This window comes from Canis aureus, chromosome 32 (assembly GCF_053574225.1).
Source record: "Canis aureus isolate CA01 chromosome 32, VMU_Caureus_v.1.0, whole genome shotgun sequence".
Lineage (NCBI taxonomy): Eukaryota > Metazoa > Chordata > Mammalia > Carnivora > Canidae > Canis > Canis aureus.
Window position 1 is genome coordinate 16,672,066 of NC_135642.1, and position 15,962 is coordinate 16,688,027.

At 37.2% G+C, this 15,962-nt stretch overlaps 1 protein-coding gene across 10 annotated transcripts in view; it reads left to right on the plus strand.

Moving 5' to 3' along the window:
• Positions 1-15,962, plus strand: part of BLOC1S6 (biogenesis of lysosomal organelles complex 1 subunit 6) — a 118,549-nt gene that overhangs the window by 69,209 nt on the left and 33,378 nt on the right. For 7 of the 10 annotated variants that reach the window (XR_013370162.1, XR_013370161.1, XR_013370164.1 and 4 more), the window contains 5 exons: positions 671-812; positions 7,493-7,580; positions 9,426-9,512; positions 9,951-10,066; positions 10,187-10,248. Coding sequence is in view for 5 of the 10 variants with exons in the window: in XM_077880968.1 (XP_077737094.1) it covers positions 671-812; positions 7,493-7,580; positions 9,426-9,512; positions 9,951-10,066; positions 10,187-10,248 (495 nt within the window). In the remaining 5 variants the exon portion in view is untranslated. Of the gene's footprint in view, positions 1-670; positions 813-5,793; positions 5,928-7,492; positions 7,581-9,425; positions 9,513-9,950; positions 12,680-15,962 lie in introns of those variants that run through there. The other 3 variants (XR_013370165.1, XM_077880970.1, XM_077880971.1) reach the window with 3 other exon arrangements.

Below are 15,962 nucleotides of genomic sequence, written 5' to 3' on the forward strand. Positions count from 1 at the left end.
CTTATACTGTTATTTGAAGGAGAAGTATGAGGCATAGTTCCTGGCATTGTGTTGAGATGTGTATACTGACCATGCAATTATGATACACTGTTTTCTAGGGTAAATTCAGGTGCTGAGTCTGAAGAGAAATCCTTTGAAAATCTTTCTCCTAACAAATGATAAAATGACATTCCTTTCACATGTAAATAAGATATTAAGCTATATGCAAAGTAAATGTTAACCCACATTTTTACTTACATTCATTTAAAAAAATTTTTTTAGTTATTGCATTTATATGTATATAAAATTTCTACATGCTTCTGGAAAGAAGAATTTATTGCTTTTATTCAGTGACTCCACTTTTAGGCCTCAGACACTTAATAATCCATTGAAAACTGTAAATCCTCTGCCCTGAAAAATATGTAACCATATAGAATATGTTTTACATATATTAATGTTCGTTTAATCCAGACACTGCCTTATACTAATGGCTTAAAAACATTTTTTGAGTGCTTATATCCTGTTTTTTAGAATACACTCAGAAGGTAAGCTAAAAAAAGCAGAGGAAGGATGCCTGTAGTATCCTGTGTTTGTGCTCTGAACCCCACTGCCAGCCCCTTTCCTCCCCAGTACTCTTTTACCCCCATGTCCATTTAAACAACTCCTACATTTGATTTTTTCTTGGGGACAGGTTTAAGTGACACTTCACCAGATGAAGGATTACTAGAGGACTTGACTGTAGAAGACAAAGCTGTGGAGCAGCTGGCAGAAGGATTGCTTTCTCACTACTTGCCAGATCTGCAGAGATCAAAACAAGCTCTTCAGGAACTCACGTGAGCTAGCTAAAACCATAAATGCACTCATTTCCCCTTTGGCATAGTCATAAATTACACGTGTATGTACTATATTCAGGTATAACATTTTGTGACATTTAATACAGTTGAATATTTCTGTCTTTAGTGTTAGCACATGGGAGTGAAGGAGTACTTAATGTAATTTGAATGTAAAAAGTGAGAGGCACTGAGCTGGCTCAATCTGCCTGTGACCCTTGATCTTGGGGTCGTGAGTTCAAGCCCCCCTCCCCCATTGGGTGTAGAGATCACTTGAAAGAATAAAACTAAAAAAAAAAAAAAAAAAAACTAAAAATAAAATAAAATAAAAGAATAAAACTTTAAATGTAAAAAGTGAAATGAATACTACTCCTAGAGTGTTTTTGAAAATACTGCTTACTGGGAGTGTTGCAGGATGGGTATACACCGGTTTCTGAGTAGTGTTGCAAAATTGCCCCCATAAGAGTCACATTTGTTTTCAGTCACTGGTTCACATGAGTTGCCAAAAATCTTTAAGTATATTTTTGAGAGGACCCATTTTATTTCTATTAGATAAGTCTACTTAAAGGATTGAAGGATACACCAAGAGAAAAACAGGATTTCATGAAGTGGATCAGTATGCAAAAATATATACTAACTTTACCAGCTCCCACCCAGAAAAGCAGACTGACCTTTTACTTTCTCTTGGGTAGGATCTCATGTGGTTGCCCTAGCTGGCCTATCATTTCTTTTCCTAGTGGTTAGCTATGAACTGGCTATGAGCTGCCCTTTGAAAATTTACCTTACAAGCCTGTATTAGGGCAAAAGGAGAGGAGAATAAAACACTATATCCATTTTGTACATATTAGTAAGTAATGTTATAATCCTTGAATTTGAAAGGTGATAAGTATGAAAGTGGTACTACCTTCTATTCTGTGTGGTACACTCCTTGAGTTAGGGAATTGGCAACACTTTTGGTTTTCTGCTAATTCCCATGAGATTTTCTTTATCCCTAGTGTGTGGTATGCCTTGTATTTTAAAGCTAGTAAATTCTTATGGCAAAAAGTCATAAAGATTTTGTAGGGAGGTTGGATGAGTAGAGTTGAGTATTTATTGGGGCTTCACTCTGTAAGCATAATTGATTGAATCGTTGGCCATGTAATTGAACTCACTCTCCTACACCCTCCCCAACTTCTCTGGCGAGAGGGCTGATACCAGTCATGATGTCACATGGACTGATAACACTTGGCTCGAAGCCCCAACCCTGTTGTAACCATGTGATTGATTTTCTGGCATGAACAGCCCCCATCACCTTATTAGCATAAACCCTGGCATGCTCTAAGAGGAGTTCGTGAATAATGAAGATACTCCTATCATTTGGGAAATTACAAGGGTCTTAAAATAGACATTCCAGGAACCTGGAACAAAGATCAGACAAATTCATGATTATACAGTAAGTCTATTCAGACCTTTTGCCTATTTTTAAATCAGGTTATTTTCTTACTGTTGAGTTTTAAGTGTTCCTCGTATACTTTTGATACAAGTCCTTCATATGTCTTGCAAGTATTTTCTTCAAGTGTGTGGTTTGTCTTTTTGTTCTCTTAGTAGTATCTTTTACAGAGCAGAAGTTTTTAATTTAATTTTTAAAAAAGATTTATTTATGGGCAGCCCAGGTGGCTCAGGAGTTTAGCGCCGCCTTCAGTCCAGGGTGTGATCCTGGAGACCTGGGATCGAGTCCCACGTCGGGCTCCCTGCATGGAGCCTGCTTCTCCCTCTCCCTCTGCCTGTGACACCCCCCCCCCCCGCCGTGTCTCTCATGAATAAATAAATAAAATCTTAAAAAAAAAAAAAGATTTATTTATTCATGAGAGACACAGAGGCAGAGACACAGGCAGAGGGAGAAGCAGGCTCCAGGCAGAGAGCCCGATGCAGAACTCGATCCTGGGACTCCGGGATCGCGCCCTGAGCCAAAGGCAGATGCTCAACTGCTGAGCCACCCAGGTGTCCCAAGTTTTTAATTTTACAAGTCTGACTTACCAGATTTTTCTTTTCATGGATCGTACTTTGATATTCATGCAAAAATTCATCTCCAAATCAAGGTCACCTAGATTTGCTCCTGTGTTTCCTTCTAGATTTTTTAGTTTGTGTTTTTTATTTAGATCTATGGTCTGTTGTTGAGTTTTTATGAGATTGTAAGATATGTGTTTAGATTAATTTCTTTTGCATATCACTATTCAGTTCCTTCACCTTTGTTGAAAAGACTATCCTGTCTTCACTGGGTTGCCTTTGCTCTCTCTCTCTCTCTTTTTTTAAGATTTTATTTATTTATTTGACAGAGAGAGCCAGAGAGCACAGGCAGGGGGAGTGACAGGCCGAGGGAGAGGGTCTGCGCTGAGCAGGGAGACTGAGGAGGGATTTGATTCCGGGATCTTGGGATCATGACCTGAGCCCAAGACAGATGATGCTTAACAGACTGAGCCATCCAGGTGCCCCAGCCTTTGCTCTTTTGTCAAAAAACAGTTGTCTGTATTTGTGTGGGTCTATTTAAGAGCTTTCTATACTGTTCCATTGATCAAGTGTCTGTTCTTTCACTAATATCATGCTGTTTCGACTTATGTAGTTTTATAGTAAATTGTGAAATTGGGTGGTGTAGGTCTTCCAATTTTGTTCTTCATCGTGTGTTGGCTATTCTGTGACTTTCTGTGTGAATTTTTAAATTAAATTAAATTAAATTAAATTAATTGTTTTTTTTTAAGGGTTTTATTTACTTATTCATGAGAGACACAGAGAGAAGCAGAGACATAGGCTCAGGGATAAGCAGGCATCCCACCGGGAGCCTGATGCAGGACTTGGGACTTGATCCCCAGAGCTGAAGGCAGACATGCTCAACCACTGAGCCACCCAGGCATCCCCTGCATGAATTTTAGAATCAGTTTGTTGATACTTACAAAACAGCTTGGTGGAATTTAAATTGAGATTGCATAGAACTTAGATCAAGTTGGGAAAATTGATATCTTAACAAATTGAGTTTTTTATTCCATGTACCTGGAATATCTATTGCTTAGATCTTTTTTTTATTTCTTTCATGAGAGTGTTATAGTTTTTGCATATAACTTCTATATATATTTTGTTAGATTTATAATGAAGAATTTATATGAGGGGAGTTTATTATAAAAGGTGTAACTTTTCTAGTTATTCACAGCTCACTTTTATACATTAATCTGGTATGTTGAAACCTTTCTTAAACATTTCTTTTTTTTTTTTAATTTTTATTTATTTATGATAGTCACACAGAGAGAGAGAGAGAGAGAGGCAGAGACACAGGCAGAGGGAGAAGCAGGCTCCATGCACTGGGAGCCCGACATGGGATTCGATCCTGGGTCTCCAGGATTGCGCCCTGGGCCAAAGGCAGGCGCTAAACCACTGCGCCACCCAGGGATCCCTGTTGAAACCTTTCTATACTCATATACTTTGTTGATTCTTTGGGATTTTCCACAGAGGCAGACATGTCATCTGTGAACAAAGAGAATTTTATTTCTTCCTTTCCAATCTATATACATTTTCTTTTCTTTTCTTGTCTCATTACATTAGCTGGAACTTCCAGTACATTGTTGAGTAGGAATAGTGAGAATAGACGATATTTCCCTATGTTGTAAAGGGAAAGCATCTAGTTCCCCATAAGTATGATGTTAGCTAGAGGCTTTTATTTTTTTTAATCAAGTTCTTTATCAAGTTGAGGAAGTTCTTTTCTCGGGTTTGTTGAGGTTTTTTTTGTTTTTGTTTTTGTTTTTTAAAGATTTTATTTATTTATTCACAAGAGACACAGAGAGAGCCAGGCAGAGACACAGGCAGAGGGAGAAGCAGGCTCCATGCAGGGAACCCGATGCGGGACTTGATCCCAGGACTCCAGGATCACGTCCTGGGCCAAAGGCAGGCTCCAAACCACTGAACCACCTAGGCGTCCTGGTTTGAGTTTTTAATCATAATTGTTAGACTTTATCAAATGCCTTTTCTGCATCGTACAATAGGATTTTTCTTCTTTAGTCAGTTGATGTCCCGGATTACACTAATTGATTTTCAAATATTGAACCAGCTTTGCATACTTGGAATAAATCTCACTTGACTGTGGTGTATAATTATTTTTATATATTGTTGGATTCATTTTGTTAATATTTTGTGGAGGATTTTTTATGTTTGTATTCATGAAAGAGGCTGGTCTATAGTTTTCCTTTCTTGTAATATCTCTACCTGGTTTTGGTTTTAGGGTAACGTTAGACTCGTAGAATGAGTTAGGAGGTGCTCCCTCTGCTTCTGTTTTCTGGAAGGTATTGTGGAGAATTGGTATAATTCCTTTCTTATATGTTCAGTAGAAATTGCGAGTAAAGCTATCTGTTCCTGGTATTTTCATTTCTGGAAGGTTATTACTTATTGATTGAATACCTATAACAAATATAGGCCTACATAGATTATCTGTGTGTCCTTGTGTGAGTTTTGGAAGTTTGTGTCTTTCAAGGAATTGGTCATTTCCATCTAAATTATCAATTTTGTGGACAGAATTGATGAAAGTATTCTGTTTTGATCCTTTTAATGTCCATGGAATCAGAGATGATTTCTCTTCTATAGGTTATATTAGTAATTTATGTCTTCTCTTTTTTTTTCTTTGTAAGTCTGTCCAGAGGTTTATCAATTTTATTGATCTTTTGAAGAACCAGCTTTTTGGTTTCATTGATTTTTCTTTACTGTTTTCTAGTTGTAATATAGTCTGTCATTGCTGTCTTGCTTATGTTGGATCATTGACTTACTGGGTTCTCTTCTTATTCATTGTGTATTTCACATTTTGTGGTCTCAGAGCTGAAAGGACAAACTTGTGAGCTAGGGGGTATTTCAAACTCACTGTTGGATGGTGGACATGTTGCTACTGCTCTTCATTCTCTTTGTTGCTATTTCTTTTTTCATCATTCTTCTCTGTTTAACAGAGTTTTTTATTCTTTTATTTTTTTTTAAGACTTTACTTATTTACTCATGAGAGACACAGAGAGAGAAGCAGAGACACAGGCAGAAGGAGAAGCAGGCTCCCTGCAGGGAGCCCGGGATCAGGACTTGAGTGGAAGGCAGCCACTCAACCACTGAGCCACCTGGGTAGGCATCCCTGGTTAGCATAGTTTTGCAAGCAAACCATGTCATATTTTGCTTTGCCTATAGTATTCTTTAAAATGTATAATTCAGTGGACCCTCAATGTTACTTATTCTTGTGATCCTAGTACTGGTTGATCTGGAGAGGAATATCAGGGCAGTTGGCTTCTTTTTCTCAATAGAAGGTTTTGAATCAGAATTTTATTTTATTTTAAAAAAAGATTTTATTTATTTATTCATGAGAGACACACACACACACACACACAGAGAGAGAGAGAGAGAGAGAGAGAGAGAGAGAGGCAGAGACACGGGCAGGGAGAAGCAGGCTCCATGCAGGGACCCCGACGTGGGACTCAATCCCGGGTCTCCAGGATCATGCCTTGGGCCAAAGGCAGTGCTAAACCGCTGAGCCACCCGGGCTGCCCTTGAATCAGAATTTTAATGAAGACCCTTAGAAGTTACCTGGTCTGACCTTCTCACTTTATCAATAAAGAAATTTAGGCCCAGAGAAATAAACTAAATTTCCAAGATTACACAATTGGTTATTGGTGGGGAATCTTGTGATTCCTAGTTCTGTTTTTCTTTTCTTTTCTTTTTTTTAAGATCTTATTTATTTGACAGAGAGCATTAGCAGGGATAGCAGCAGGCAGAGGGAGAGAGAGAAGCAGACTCCCCACTGAGCAGGGAGCCCAATTCAGGGCTGGGTCCCAGGACTCTGGGATCATGACCCAAGCCAAAAGTAGATGCCCAGCCTACTGAGCCACGCAGGTGCATCCCTAGTCCTGTTTTTTTTATCTTCATTTTTACCTTTTCTGATTTAGTATCCCTTAATACTGCATTTTCCCCAACTCTAATCTAAAAAGTCATTGCTCCCCATTCCCTTTATGGTAGTGCTGCAGTTTTAATATACATAAAATCATGTTTTGGGGCAAGATAGTAAAAAAACTTTTTGGATAATAAAGAGAGTTGCTAGAAATAACGAATAATAAAATGATTTTAAATGATTTGGTGATTTCAATTATTACGTTAGATTCAGTTATAGAATAATTGCTCATTTAGGTGATAATAAAAAGACAGTTATCAGAATGTGACTTTGGAATGTTATTATCATTATTATTATTTTTTTAAATATTTATTTATTTACTCATGTGAGGCAGAGACATAGGCACAGGCAGAAGCAGGCTCCCTGTAGGGAGCCTGATGCAGGACTCGATCCCAGAGCCTGGGGATCATGCGCCAAACCAAAGGCAGACGCTCAACTGCTGAGCCACCCAGGTGTCCTTATCATTATCATTATTATTATTTTAAAAATAGTTTCCATGCCCAGCATGGAGCCCAGTACAGGGCTTGAACTCGACCCTGAGGTCAAGACCCGAGCTGAGATCAAGAGTTGGACACTTAACCAACTGAGCTGTTCACACACCCCTGGAATGTTATGTTGAAAAATATTAAGCCTTGGAGAGTCAATACATTTTCAATTTAATTTTTATCTTTGATATTAACCAACATGAAATGTGATTCCAGCACTTACAGTATGTACAGTTTATTTTGGCTATGCGCTTTTGTTTCAGACAGAACCAAGTTGTATTACTAGACACACTGGAACAAGAGATTTCAAAATTTAAAGAATGTCATTCTATGTTGGATATTAATGCTTTGGTAAGTATGATTTAGTTGACATAGTGTAATGAGATCTTGGCTTAGAAATAGCTAGGTATATCCCGTGCAACTTTGTACTTAGGTATGTTTAGGATCTTTCCTCTAATTTTTAAAATTTATTTATTTTTCTAATTTTTAAAGTTTAGAATTTGTCTTTTAATAGGAAACTTTGAATTTACTTTACTAGAACTTCCATAGTCTTGAATTGTTACCTTTCAAATGTTGAACTTGTAATAGAAAATGGAACTTATTTGTGAAAGTCTGGAATAGATTTGCTCATAATTAAAGACTTCTAAAAGAGAACTGAAAGTAAGGAACTTTTGGAGTACTGTGTTTCCACTTACGGAAGGTGCATCTCTCCTAATCAATTACATGGCTTTTTTAAAAATGAGCATTTTCTTTAATTGTATGGCTGATTAGTAATGCCATGACAAATTAACCCTGAAATGGACCCTTTGGGGGTCCTTTACAGACCCTTTCTATCTTTCAGTCTATGTGACAGTAGTGAATTTCATCAGAAGCTTTATAGCTTTTTGATGAGAGGAACTGATACTCAATTTTAAGAAGCAGGGAATTAACAAAAATAAGGAACTTGTGGCTACCTTTTTTTCACCTCAACATTAAGGAGTAGCTTGGTTTGCATGATTTTGTGGGCTTTCATATATATGTCAAAAAATGGACTTTTTTTTGGACAAATATGACTCAGTAAAGTTTTCCCTTTATAATGGTCAAAAAGAGTTCATCTTCTCTAGCATTAGGGAGAAGCCTCAAGTAGTAAATATAAAGTCTTTCACTTAATGGTTTTCTGACTTGTGAAGGGGATGGACAAGGCTACGCTGACCTACTTTTGTCTTCCCCACTGACAAACATTTGCTGAGTGAATGATGATAGATGAAGGAACCAAGCAGATGTGTTAGTGTTAGTGTTAGTGCAGGGGCAGAAACCAAGTCTTCCTATATTTTCCTCTCTCAGCCCAAGAGTGGTTTATCATTCAGGAACTGGAACTGTTAAGGCTTAGAGATTGGGGGGTGGGGGGAGAGAGAATAGGAGAGAGAGAGAGAAAGGGAGAGAAAAGAGAGTCTGTAAGCTCTAGAGCTCATCAGATTACGACTTTACTTGTAGATACATGTAGGTTTTTAATTTCTTTACTGATGCTTCTCTCATTCTTGTTACTTGGTCTTCTCTTTCTGTTAACCTTGACTCCTGAGAATGAGGTGCTTTCTTCCCTTCGTTCCCATCTCTGGCTGAGATGGAATGTCTATACATACTATGACTAGGGAAGAAAAGTGTCCTTACAGAGATAGTTCTGCTTGGTCTCACTTGAGAAGGAACATGACTAGATTTGTCCACAGCCCTCTCAGGATTCTCTGACCACAGCTTGGTTTTTCCTGCTAGGTAGACACTTCACTTAAATTGTCCTATGTACTCTGACTCAGGCTCTCCCTTGTAAAAATAGTGTTCTACTTTTTCTTAAATGAAACTGATAGCATTACTGGATAGTCTTAATAACATTTTAGGATTATAGTGCATTGTTTTTTTTATAGTGCATGTTTTTAAAGCAAAGTGTTACCTTGTACACAATATAAATGTCTACTTTTATGTTTAGTAACTTTTTTTTTCTCATTTGAATTGAATCAAGTGTTTTCAAATGCCTAATGGTTTAAGTGAAATTTGAATTTTGCAATTGAAATGTGAAGATAATTAAGGCTTTAAAAGATGTGACCAATTGAGGCAGAATGAACTAATTTACTACTCATCCTTTACTACTTCAGTCGTTTTTTTGCTTTTATTTTATTTTTTTAATTTCAGACTATTTTAACCTGACTTTTCCTTTTCCGTGTTTAGTTCACTGAAGCCAAACACTATCATGCCAAGTTGGTGAATATAAGAAAAGAGATGCTGATGCTTCATGAAAAGACATCAAAGTTAAAAGTGAGTGGAAAGTTCTTTCACATTCTTTATAGAAGTAGAGGTTTAACTGTTTTTTTTTTTTTTTTTTTAGTTCATTTTCTGGCTTAGATATTTATATTCAATAACATAATTCATGACTCACTGTTTTCTTATTTTTACTTTTTTTTATTTTAAATTTTATTTATTTATGCATGAGAGACCACGGAGAGAGGCAGAGACATAGGTAGAGGGAGAAGTAGGCTCCCGTGGGGAGCCTGATGTGGGACTTGATCCTAGGATCCCAGGATTATGACCTGAGCCAAAGGCAGACACTCAACCACTAAGCCACCCAGGTGCCCCTTAAATGCGAAATTTATTAATGCTTGTGGATTACCTCAAATCCGATCACTGCTACTTTGAAATGAGGCCATAACTGATAAGCCTTGATTGTTCTCTTCATTTAAATTTTTTTTGGCACAGAAAAGAGCACTTAAACTACAGCAGAAGAGGCAGAAAGAAGAGTTGGAAAGGGAGCAGCAACGCGAGAAGGAATTTGAAAGAGAAAAGCAGTTGACTGCCAAACTAGCTAAGAGGACGTGAGAAACTGAGCGTGTCTGTGTGCTCTCCCTTCCCTGTCCCATGTGCCAGTGTCCAGGGTGGCGTCAGTGGAGACGGAGGGAAGGTAGTGCCTTATGTCACTGTCTCACATTTTGCAGTGCTTTCCCCAGGACTGCATCTCTGTATCTTTGTTTCTGCATTCAAGAAGTTTGTTCCCCAGGTAGGAGACATAATGCCACTCGGTTGAATATTTTTATGTAATTTTCCAACTTCTGCATAGTTTTCAAATTCATTATTTTGGCCTTGAATGATTTATAAACTGGAAAATGGTCTAGACTCTAAGTGATTAAAGACTAGGATGAATTTTTTGACGTCTTGATAAGTATGGATTTGAAAGATTCAATTTCTTATTTATGAAAGGACTTGCCTTTCTGGCAACACAGTGCTAGTCTTTGGTAATTGCCTTTTCATTGCTTTGTTAAGAAGAAATGCTAACTGTTTATTCACATATGCCATTGGAAAAGAGGTGGTATAAGCCTTTGTGAAGAACATGATGGAGACATGTGTACATAGCAAATAATAGCATCTTAGACATTGGGCATATGGGCAGGATTCCAGATAGATCTTGCTGATTGTCTGCTCTGTTTCCTGATGTGGTTGCTCTTTTGTTCTCCTGTGTTCCCTGGGCTCAAAGTAGATGATCCTTACCCTTAGTGTTTGGCAGGGGTGATAGAACTGTCACACACTCAGATGTGCTTCAGTATTTATAATACTTAAGTCATCACACACTGAGATACAGTTGAAAAATTGATATGAGTTCAACTTTACAAATGGGAGGTCTAATCACTAGTTCTATCTATCCTCTGATTTGCTGTGTGGCCTTCCATGTGGTTACTTTTTCTGTGCTTTTAAAAAAATTTGTAAAGTAGAATGATATCTATACCAACTACCCATTTTATAGACCGTGATAAGAATGGTGGAAAATTAGCAAATAGCTTCTTCAGAAAAGAGGCAGCATGATACTTTTAGTATTTTCTACATTTTTCCCTCAATATTTTCACTAGAAACTTATGTGAGGCAAATATTACATGAAATTTTATTTTTTAAGATCGAGAGTATATTATTCATTGTTTTAGTATTATTTAATATCCAAGTGGTCTCCAGTGTCTATTACATAGAGACTGTACAGAGCCTATAAAAAAGGGTGTAGGCTTAGAATGTGTATCTTTTATACTCTACATTACATTTTTTGGTAAGCTGGAATTACTACCTCTGATCTTGTATCAGGCTAATTAACCATAGGGCATTAGATTTAAGCTGACTGCTTAAGACTGATCTGTTTAAAGATTTAAAAGCCGGTCCCTTTAATGAGTGAATTACGATCTCTCAATTTACTTGACTTTACCTGATATTTAAGAATATAAATATATTTAAAAGACTACATTTGTCCTCAAACAATAGCTAAAACTTGTCTAGGGCAGGGTTCATTAGCACTTGCAGGACAATGTCACCTCAATCACCGAATGTACTCATTTATAAAGGCTGTGCATTATTTCTTTGAGTGGTTTATGGGCCAGCTGCAAGGACTATTTAAAATACGGTTTCTGGACACCACTCTCAATCTAAATGAAGCAAATCTGTTTGTTTGTTTTGTCTCTCTTTTTAAGTTTCCTTAAGTGATTCTAATGTACCTTAAAAGTTGAGACCCACTGGTCTAGTGGTGTAGGTCAGAGGTTCCCACGCCAGGCTGTGTACCATTATTACCTGGGAACTTAAAAACAAAAACAAAAACAAAAAAACAGAACAAAACAGTCATTCTGGAAGATTATTTCTCTTTAGTTCTGAGGTGAGGCCTATGCAGATTTTAAAGAGCTACCCACATAATTCTAAGGCCAGGAACTACCCATCTATACTGTCTATATTTGTAAGAAATGAAATAGTTTAAAAACTACCCAGTAATCCTTGGGATTAATCTTATGAAATGAATTCTGAACCACTACTTTTGATATAAAGTCAGATTTAAGATTGAAATAGATAGCAGGCAGGACATAGATATAGAATTCTGGTTAATTAATTGACCTTTTGTGATCTATATTAAAATAAATCATGTTTATTGAAGGAGTGGCAAGGCACATACGCTTTTAGAATTGTATTTAAGTTTTGAAGATTTTTTAAAATGTCAAGAATATGTATTAGCAACCACTATTTTTAGGTCAGTTGTAAATCAGAAGTACTGTTGGTAATTACAGTGTAAAATTTTAGCTGTATTTCAGTAGTGTAGAAACATATCTTACTGACTGAACTTAAATGGAACTCTTATATTAGTCTTGCAGTATTTTTGCACAATATAATGAATTGATACTTTGAAAAGTTACCTTTAGTTTTTTGTTTGAAAAAAATTGCCTTTGTTTTGACCTATATCACATGTACATCTAAAATGATGACAGTTAATTTTGTATTTATTTTGCAGTAGGTATTATGTAAATATGCAGACATTGAATGTAATATGGATTGTATCTGCAGTGTTTTTGGGTTGATACAGTTCCTAAATATGCCAATTATATACTCTTGTACATTTGTCTGATTTTGAGCTTGTACAGTGTGGACTACTTTTTACACATTTAATAAAAAAAAAAAAGGTCTCTGAATTATCCCAGGTTGTTTATCAAGCTCTATTTTGTACATAACACTGTATACTTCCCTTTTTCATATTATTTCAAACATTTCACTCCTTTGTTTTCCTCTCCTGTGATCTTCCTCTTAAAGTTCTCTGCAGATTGTATCACAAAATGACTGGTCTACTCATGAAATCCTTTTCAGAAAGATGATAGTGTTGTGAATAGATTCTGGTTGAAATCACCCAACTTCATAAAGTTACTAACTATTTGAGAATAGAAATAATAACTACAGCTTTTACTTATTTGTTATTTTTTGAATAATTACACCTTTTAGTGATTTGGTAAAAGGTGCTTCATAAGGATCCCTGCATGAATCACTGGTAAATAATGGAAATTTCCAACTAGTAGAATACCTTAGGTCAGGTTTTTCAGTTTTTTAACCTGAGTGTCCATGGACTTCTGTGGATAGCCTTTGGAGGGGACATGAACATTCATAAACCTCTCAGAATTTTGTATATATGTGTTTCCCAAGATTGGGTCTATTGATTTCATTAGATTCTTTCATATACATATAAAATTTCCTTCAAGGCAATGATATTTAACCATTAAACCTTGATACTTCACTGTGCATATATTTTAAAAAATTACGTAGTTTCTAGATTTTCTTTTGGATGAAGATTTTTTTTTTTTTTTTTTTTTAAATAAGTAAACTCAGCGGGGCTCGAGCTCACTCAGAGACCCAGAGATGAAGAGTTGCATGCTCAGGGCATCTGGGTAGCTCAGCTGGTTAAGCATATGGCTTTGGCTTAGGTCATGATGTCAGAGACCGGGGATCAAGGCTGACTTCAGGCTCCTTGTTTAGCCAGGGAATCTGCTTGTCCCTCTGCCCCTTTCCCCTGCTCATGCTCAAATAAATAAATAAAATCTTAAAAAACAAAAGAGTTGCATGCTCTACCAACTGAGCCAGTAAGGCACCCAGATAGTTCCTATATTGTGTATTTGTTCAAAGACTATGTTTATAGAGATTTATCAGATACTTAAGATTTGTTCTCTTGCATATTCATACTGTGTTAGCTCCACTTGCATGTGTGAGGCCAGAGGCCATCCAGTCTTCAGCTTAGCATTTGGGTGAGACTAGGTTTATTTCAAAGCCATTGAGAGAGTGAAGACTGCTGTGGTTTATACTCTGAATTGTTTTAGGGCTCTGGACTTGCTTGATCCTTGTGTACCTCAGTTTCCTAAACTATAAGGTTGAGATAAATGTTTCTGGCTTTATAAATTTAAGGTTTTATGATATCCATATAAAAACAAAATAGAGCTCAGGAAATGTTGGATGTTATAGTATCTTGAAGTCACAAATTCACACAAGGCTGGTGCTGCTTATTTTGCCCCCTTTTACATGTAGATTTTGGCTCACTGGGTTTCCACTGCTTAGCACCCTGCATCTTATAATATCTGCCTGTTGAGACACCTGTTCATTCTTTGCAGCTCAAATGTCATTTATGGTTTTCCATCCCACTCCCTAAAGAATTTCTTTTTTCTTGTTTTCTATAGTTCTTAATAATACATTTGCCTTGGCATTTACAGCATTAGTTATGTCTTCACATGTCTCTCAAGATCAAGGATACTTCGTGGTCTTCTTTTTATTCCATGGTGCAATAGGGCCTGGTTTATAGTTGGTGTTTTAGTCAGGGTTCTCCAGAGAAACAGAACCAGTAGGGTATGTGTATATGTGTGTGTGTGCGCGTCTGTGGTCTGTGTTGAAAGAGAGAGAGGAGAAAGATTTCAGATTATTTTAAGGAATTGGCTCACTTGATTGTGGGGGCTGGTAATTCCAAAATCTGTAGGGCAGGCTGGCAGGCCAGAGACTCACGGAAGAGCTGATGTTGCAGCTTGAGTTCAAAGGCAATCTAGAGGGAATTACCTCCTCCTCAGGGGACCTTATTGTTTTTCTCTCGAGGCCTTCAGCTGATTAAGGTCACTCATATTGTGGAGAGTACTTTTAAAGTCTAAAAAAATACCTTCACATCAACATCTTGACTTTTTTTTTTTTTAAGATTTTATTTATTCATGAGAGATGCAGAGAGAGAGAGACAGAGACATAGGCAGAGGGAGAAGCAAGACTCCTCGTAGGGAGCCCAATGCGAGACTCCATCCCTGAACCCAGGATCACACCCTGAGCTGAAGGCAGATGCTCAACCACTGAGCCACCTAGGTGTCCCCTTGACTGACATTTGACCAAATATCTAGATGCTATGGGTCCAGTCAAGTTGCCACAGAAAATTAACGTCAGTGAAGAGCTTGAATTGAATCTAGTATGAGAGAGATATACAGTTATTAAAAATAGCTATAATAAAAAACTGGATCACATAAATGTCAAATAAGGAATATTACAATGGAAGGAAAATATTCTGCGATTGAAATATGCCTCAGGAGCCTATAATCCTTGGATAACCAAAGTCCCGCTTTCATTAACTCAATTAGACTAAAAACATGATAGCCAGATCTTGGGAATCAAGTGAGCTCAGAGATAAGAATGTACTGTTTAGATATGTACTTTCTCTGTCAACTATGGGCTGTTTCAGTCTCTTAAAAATAGCTTCAAGGAAGGAGGTGGGCAGTTTTAGAGCAGGTTCAACAGATGAACATATTCTTAGATTTATATCCTGATAAAGCACAGATGGGATAATGCTGCCATCTTGTGGTACTCTTTCCTCTCCTAGCTCCACAAATTCTAGTGTTCTCAGTTTGATGTGTTTTCAACTATAGTTTTAAGTAAGCCATGATTTTCTCTATGGTCTGTTTAAACAGTGAGGTGTTTGAAAATAATCTGTGTGAAATATCTGATGAAGTTTACAACTACACTTTTCTAACTTTTTGAGTCTTTGAGTTTTTAAAAAGATTTTTAAAAAGTTACTATTTTAAGTGCAGTCCATCCCCCTGACATGGGGCTTAAATTCATGACCCCAAGATCAAGAGTCATGTGCTGTACCAACTGAGCCAGCCAGGGACCCTGAGTCTTTTAGTTTGATGTTGGGCTTGAGGGCTTTTTTTTTTTTTTTTTCCCTTCATTTCCAATCATGTAATCTATCATCCACCACACTCAGCATCCTGTTCTAAGAAAAACATTTCAGGCCAGAGATCTTGCTGTGGGAAAGCTCTGTGTTTTTACTCCCCTGAACCTCCACATTGGGCCTTAGCTGATAGAATCTGGGGTAGGTACCGAACGGCAGCCAACCTTTAGGCCAGTTGGTGAAAAATTAGCCTGGCAGGAAAAAGCCTGCCTAAATGGGAACTACAGATTCTCATTGGTTTA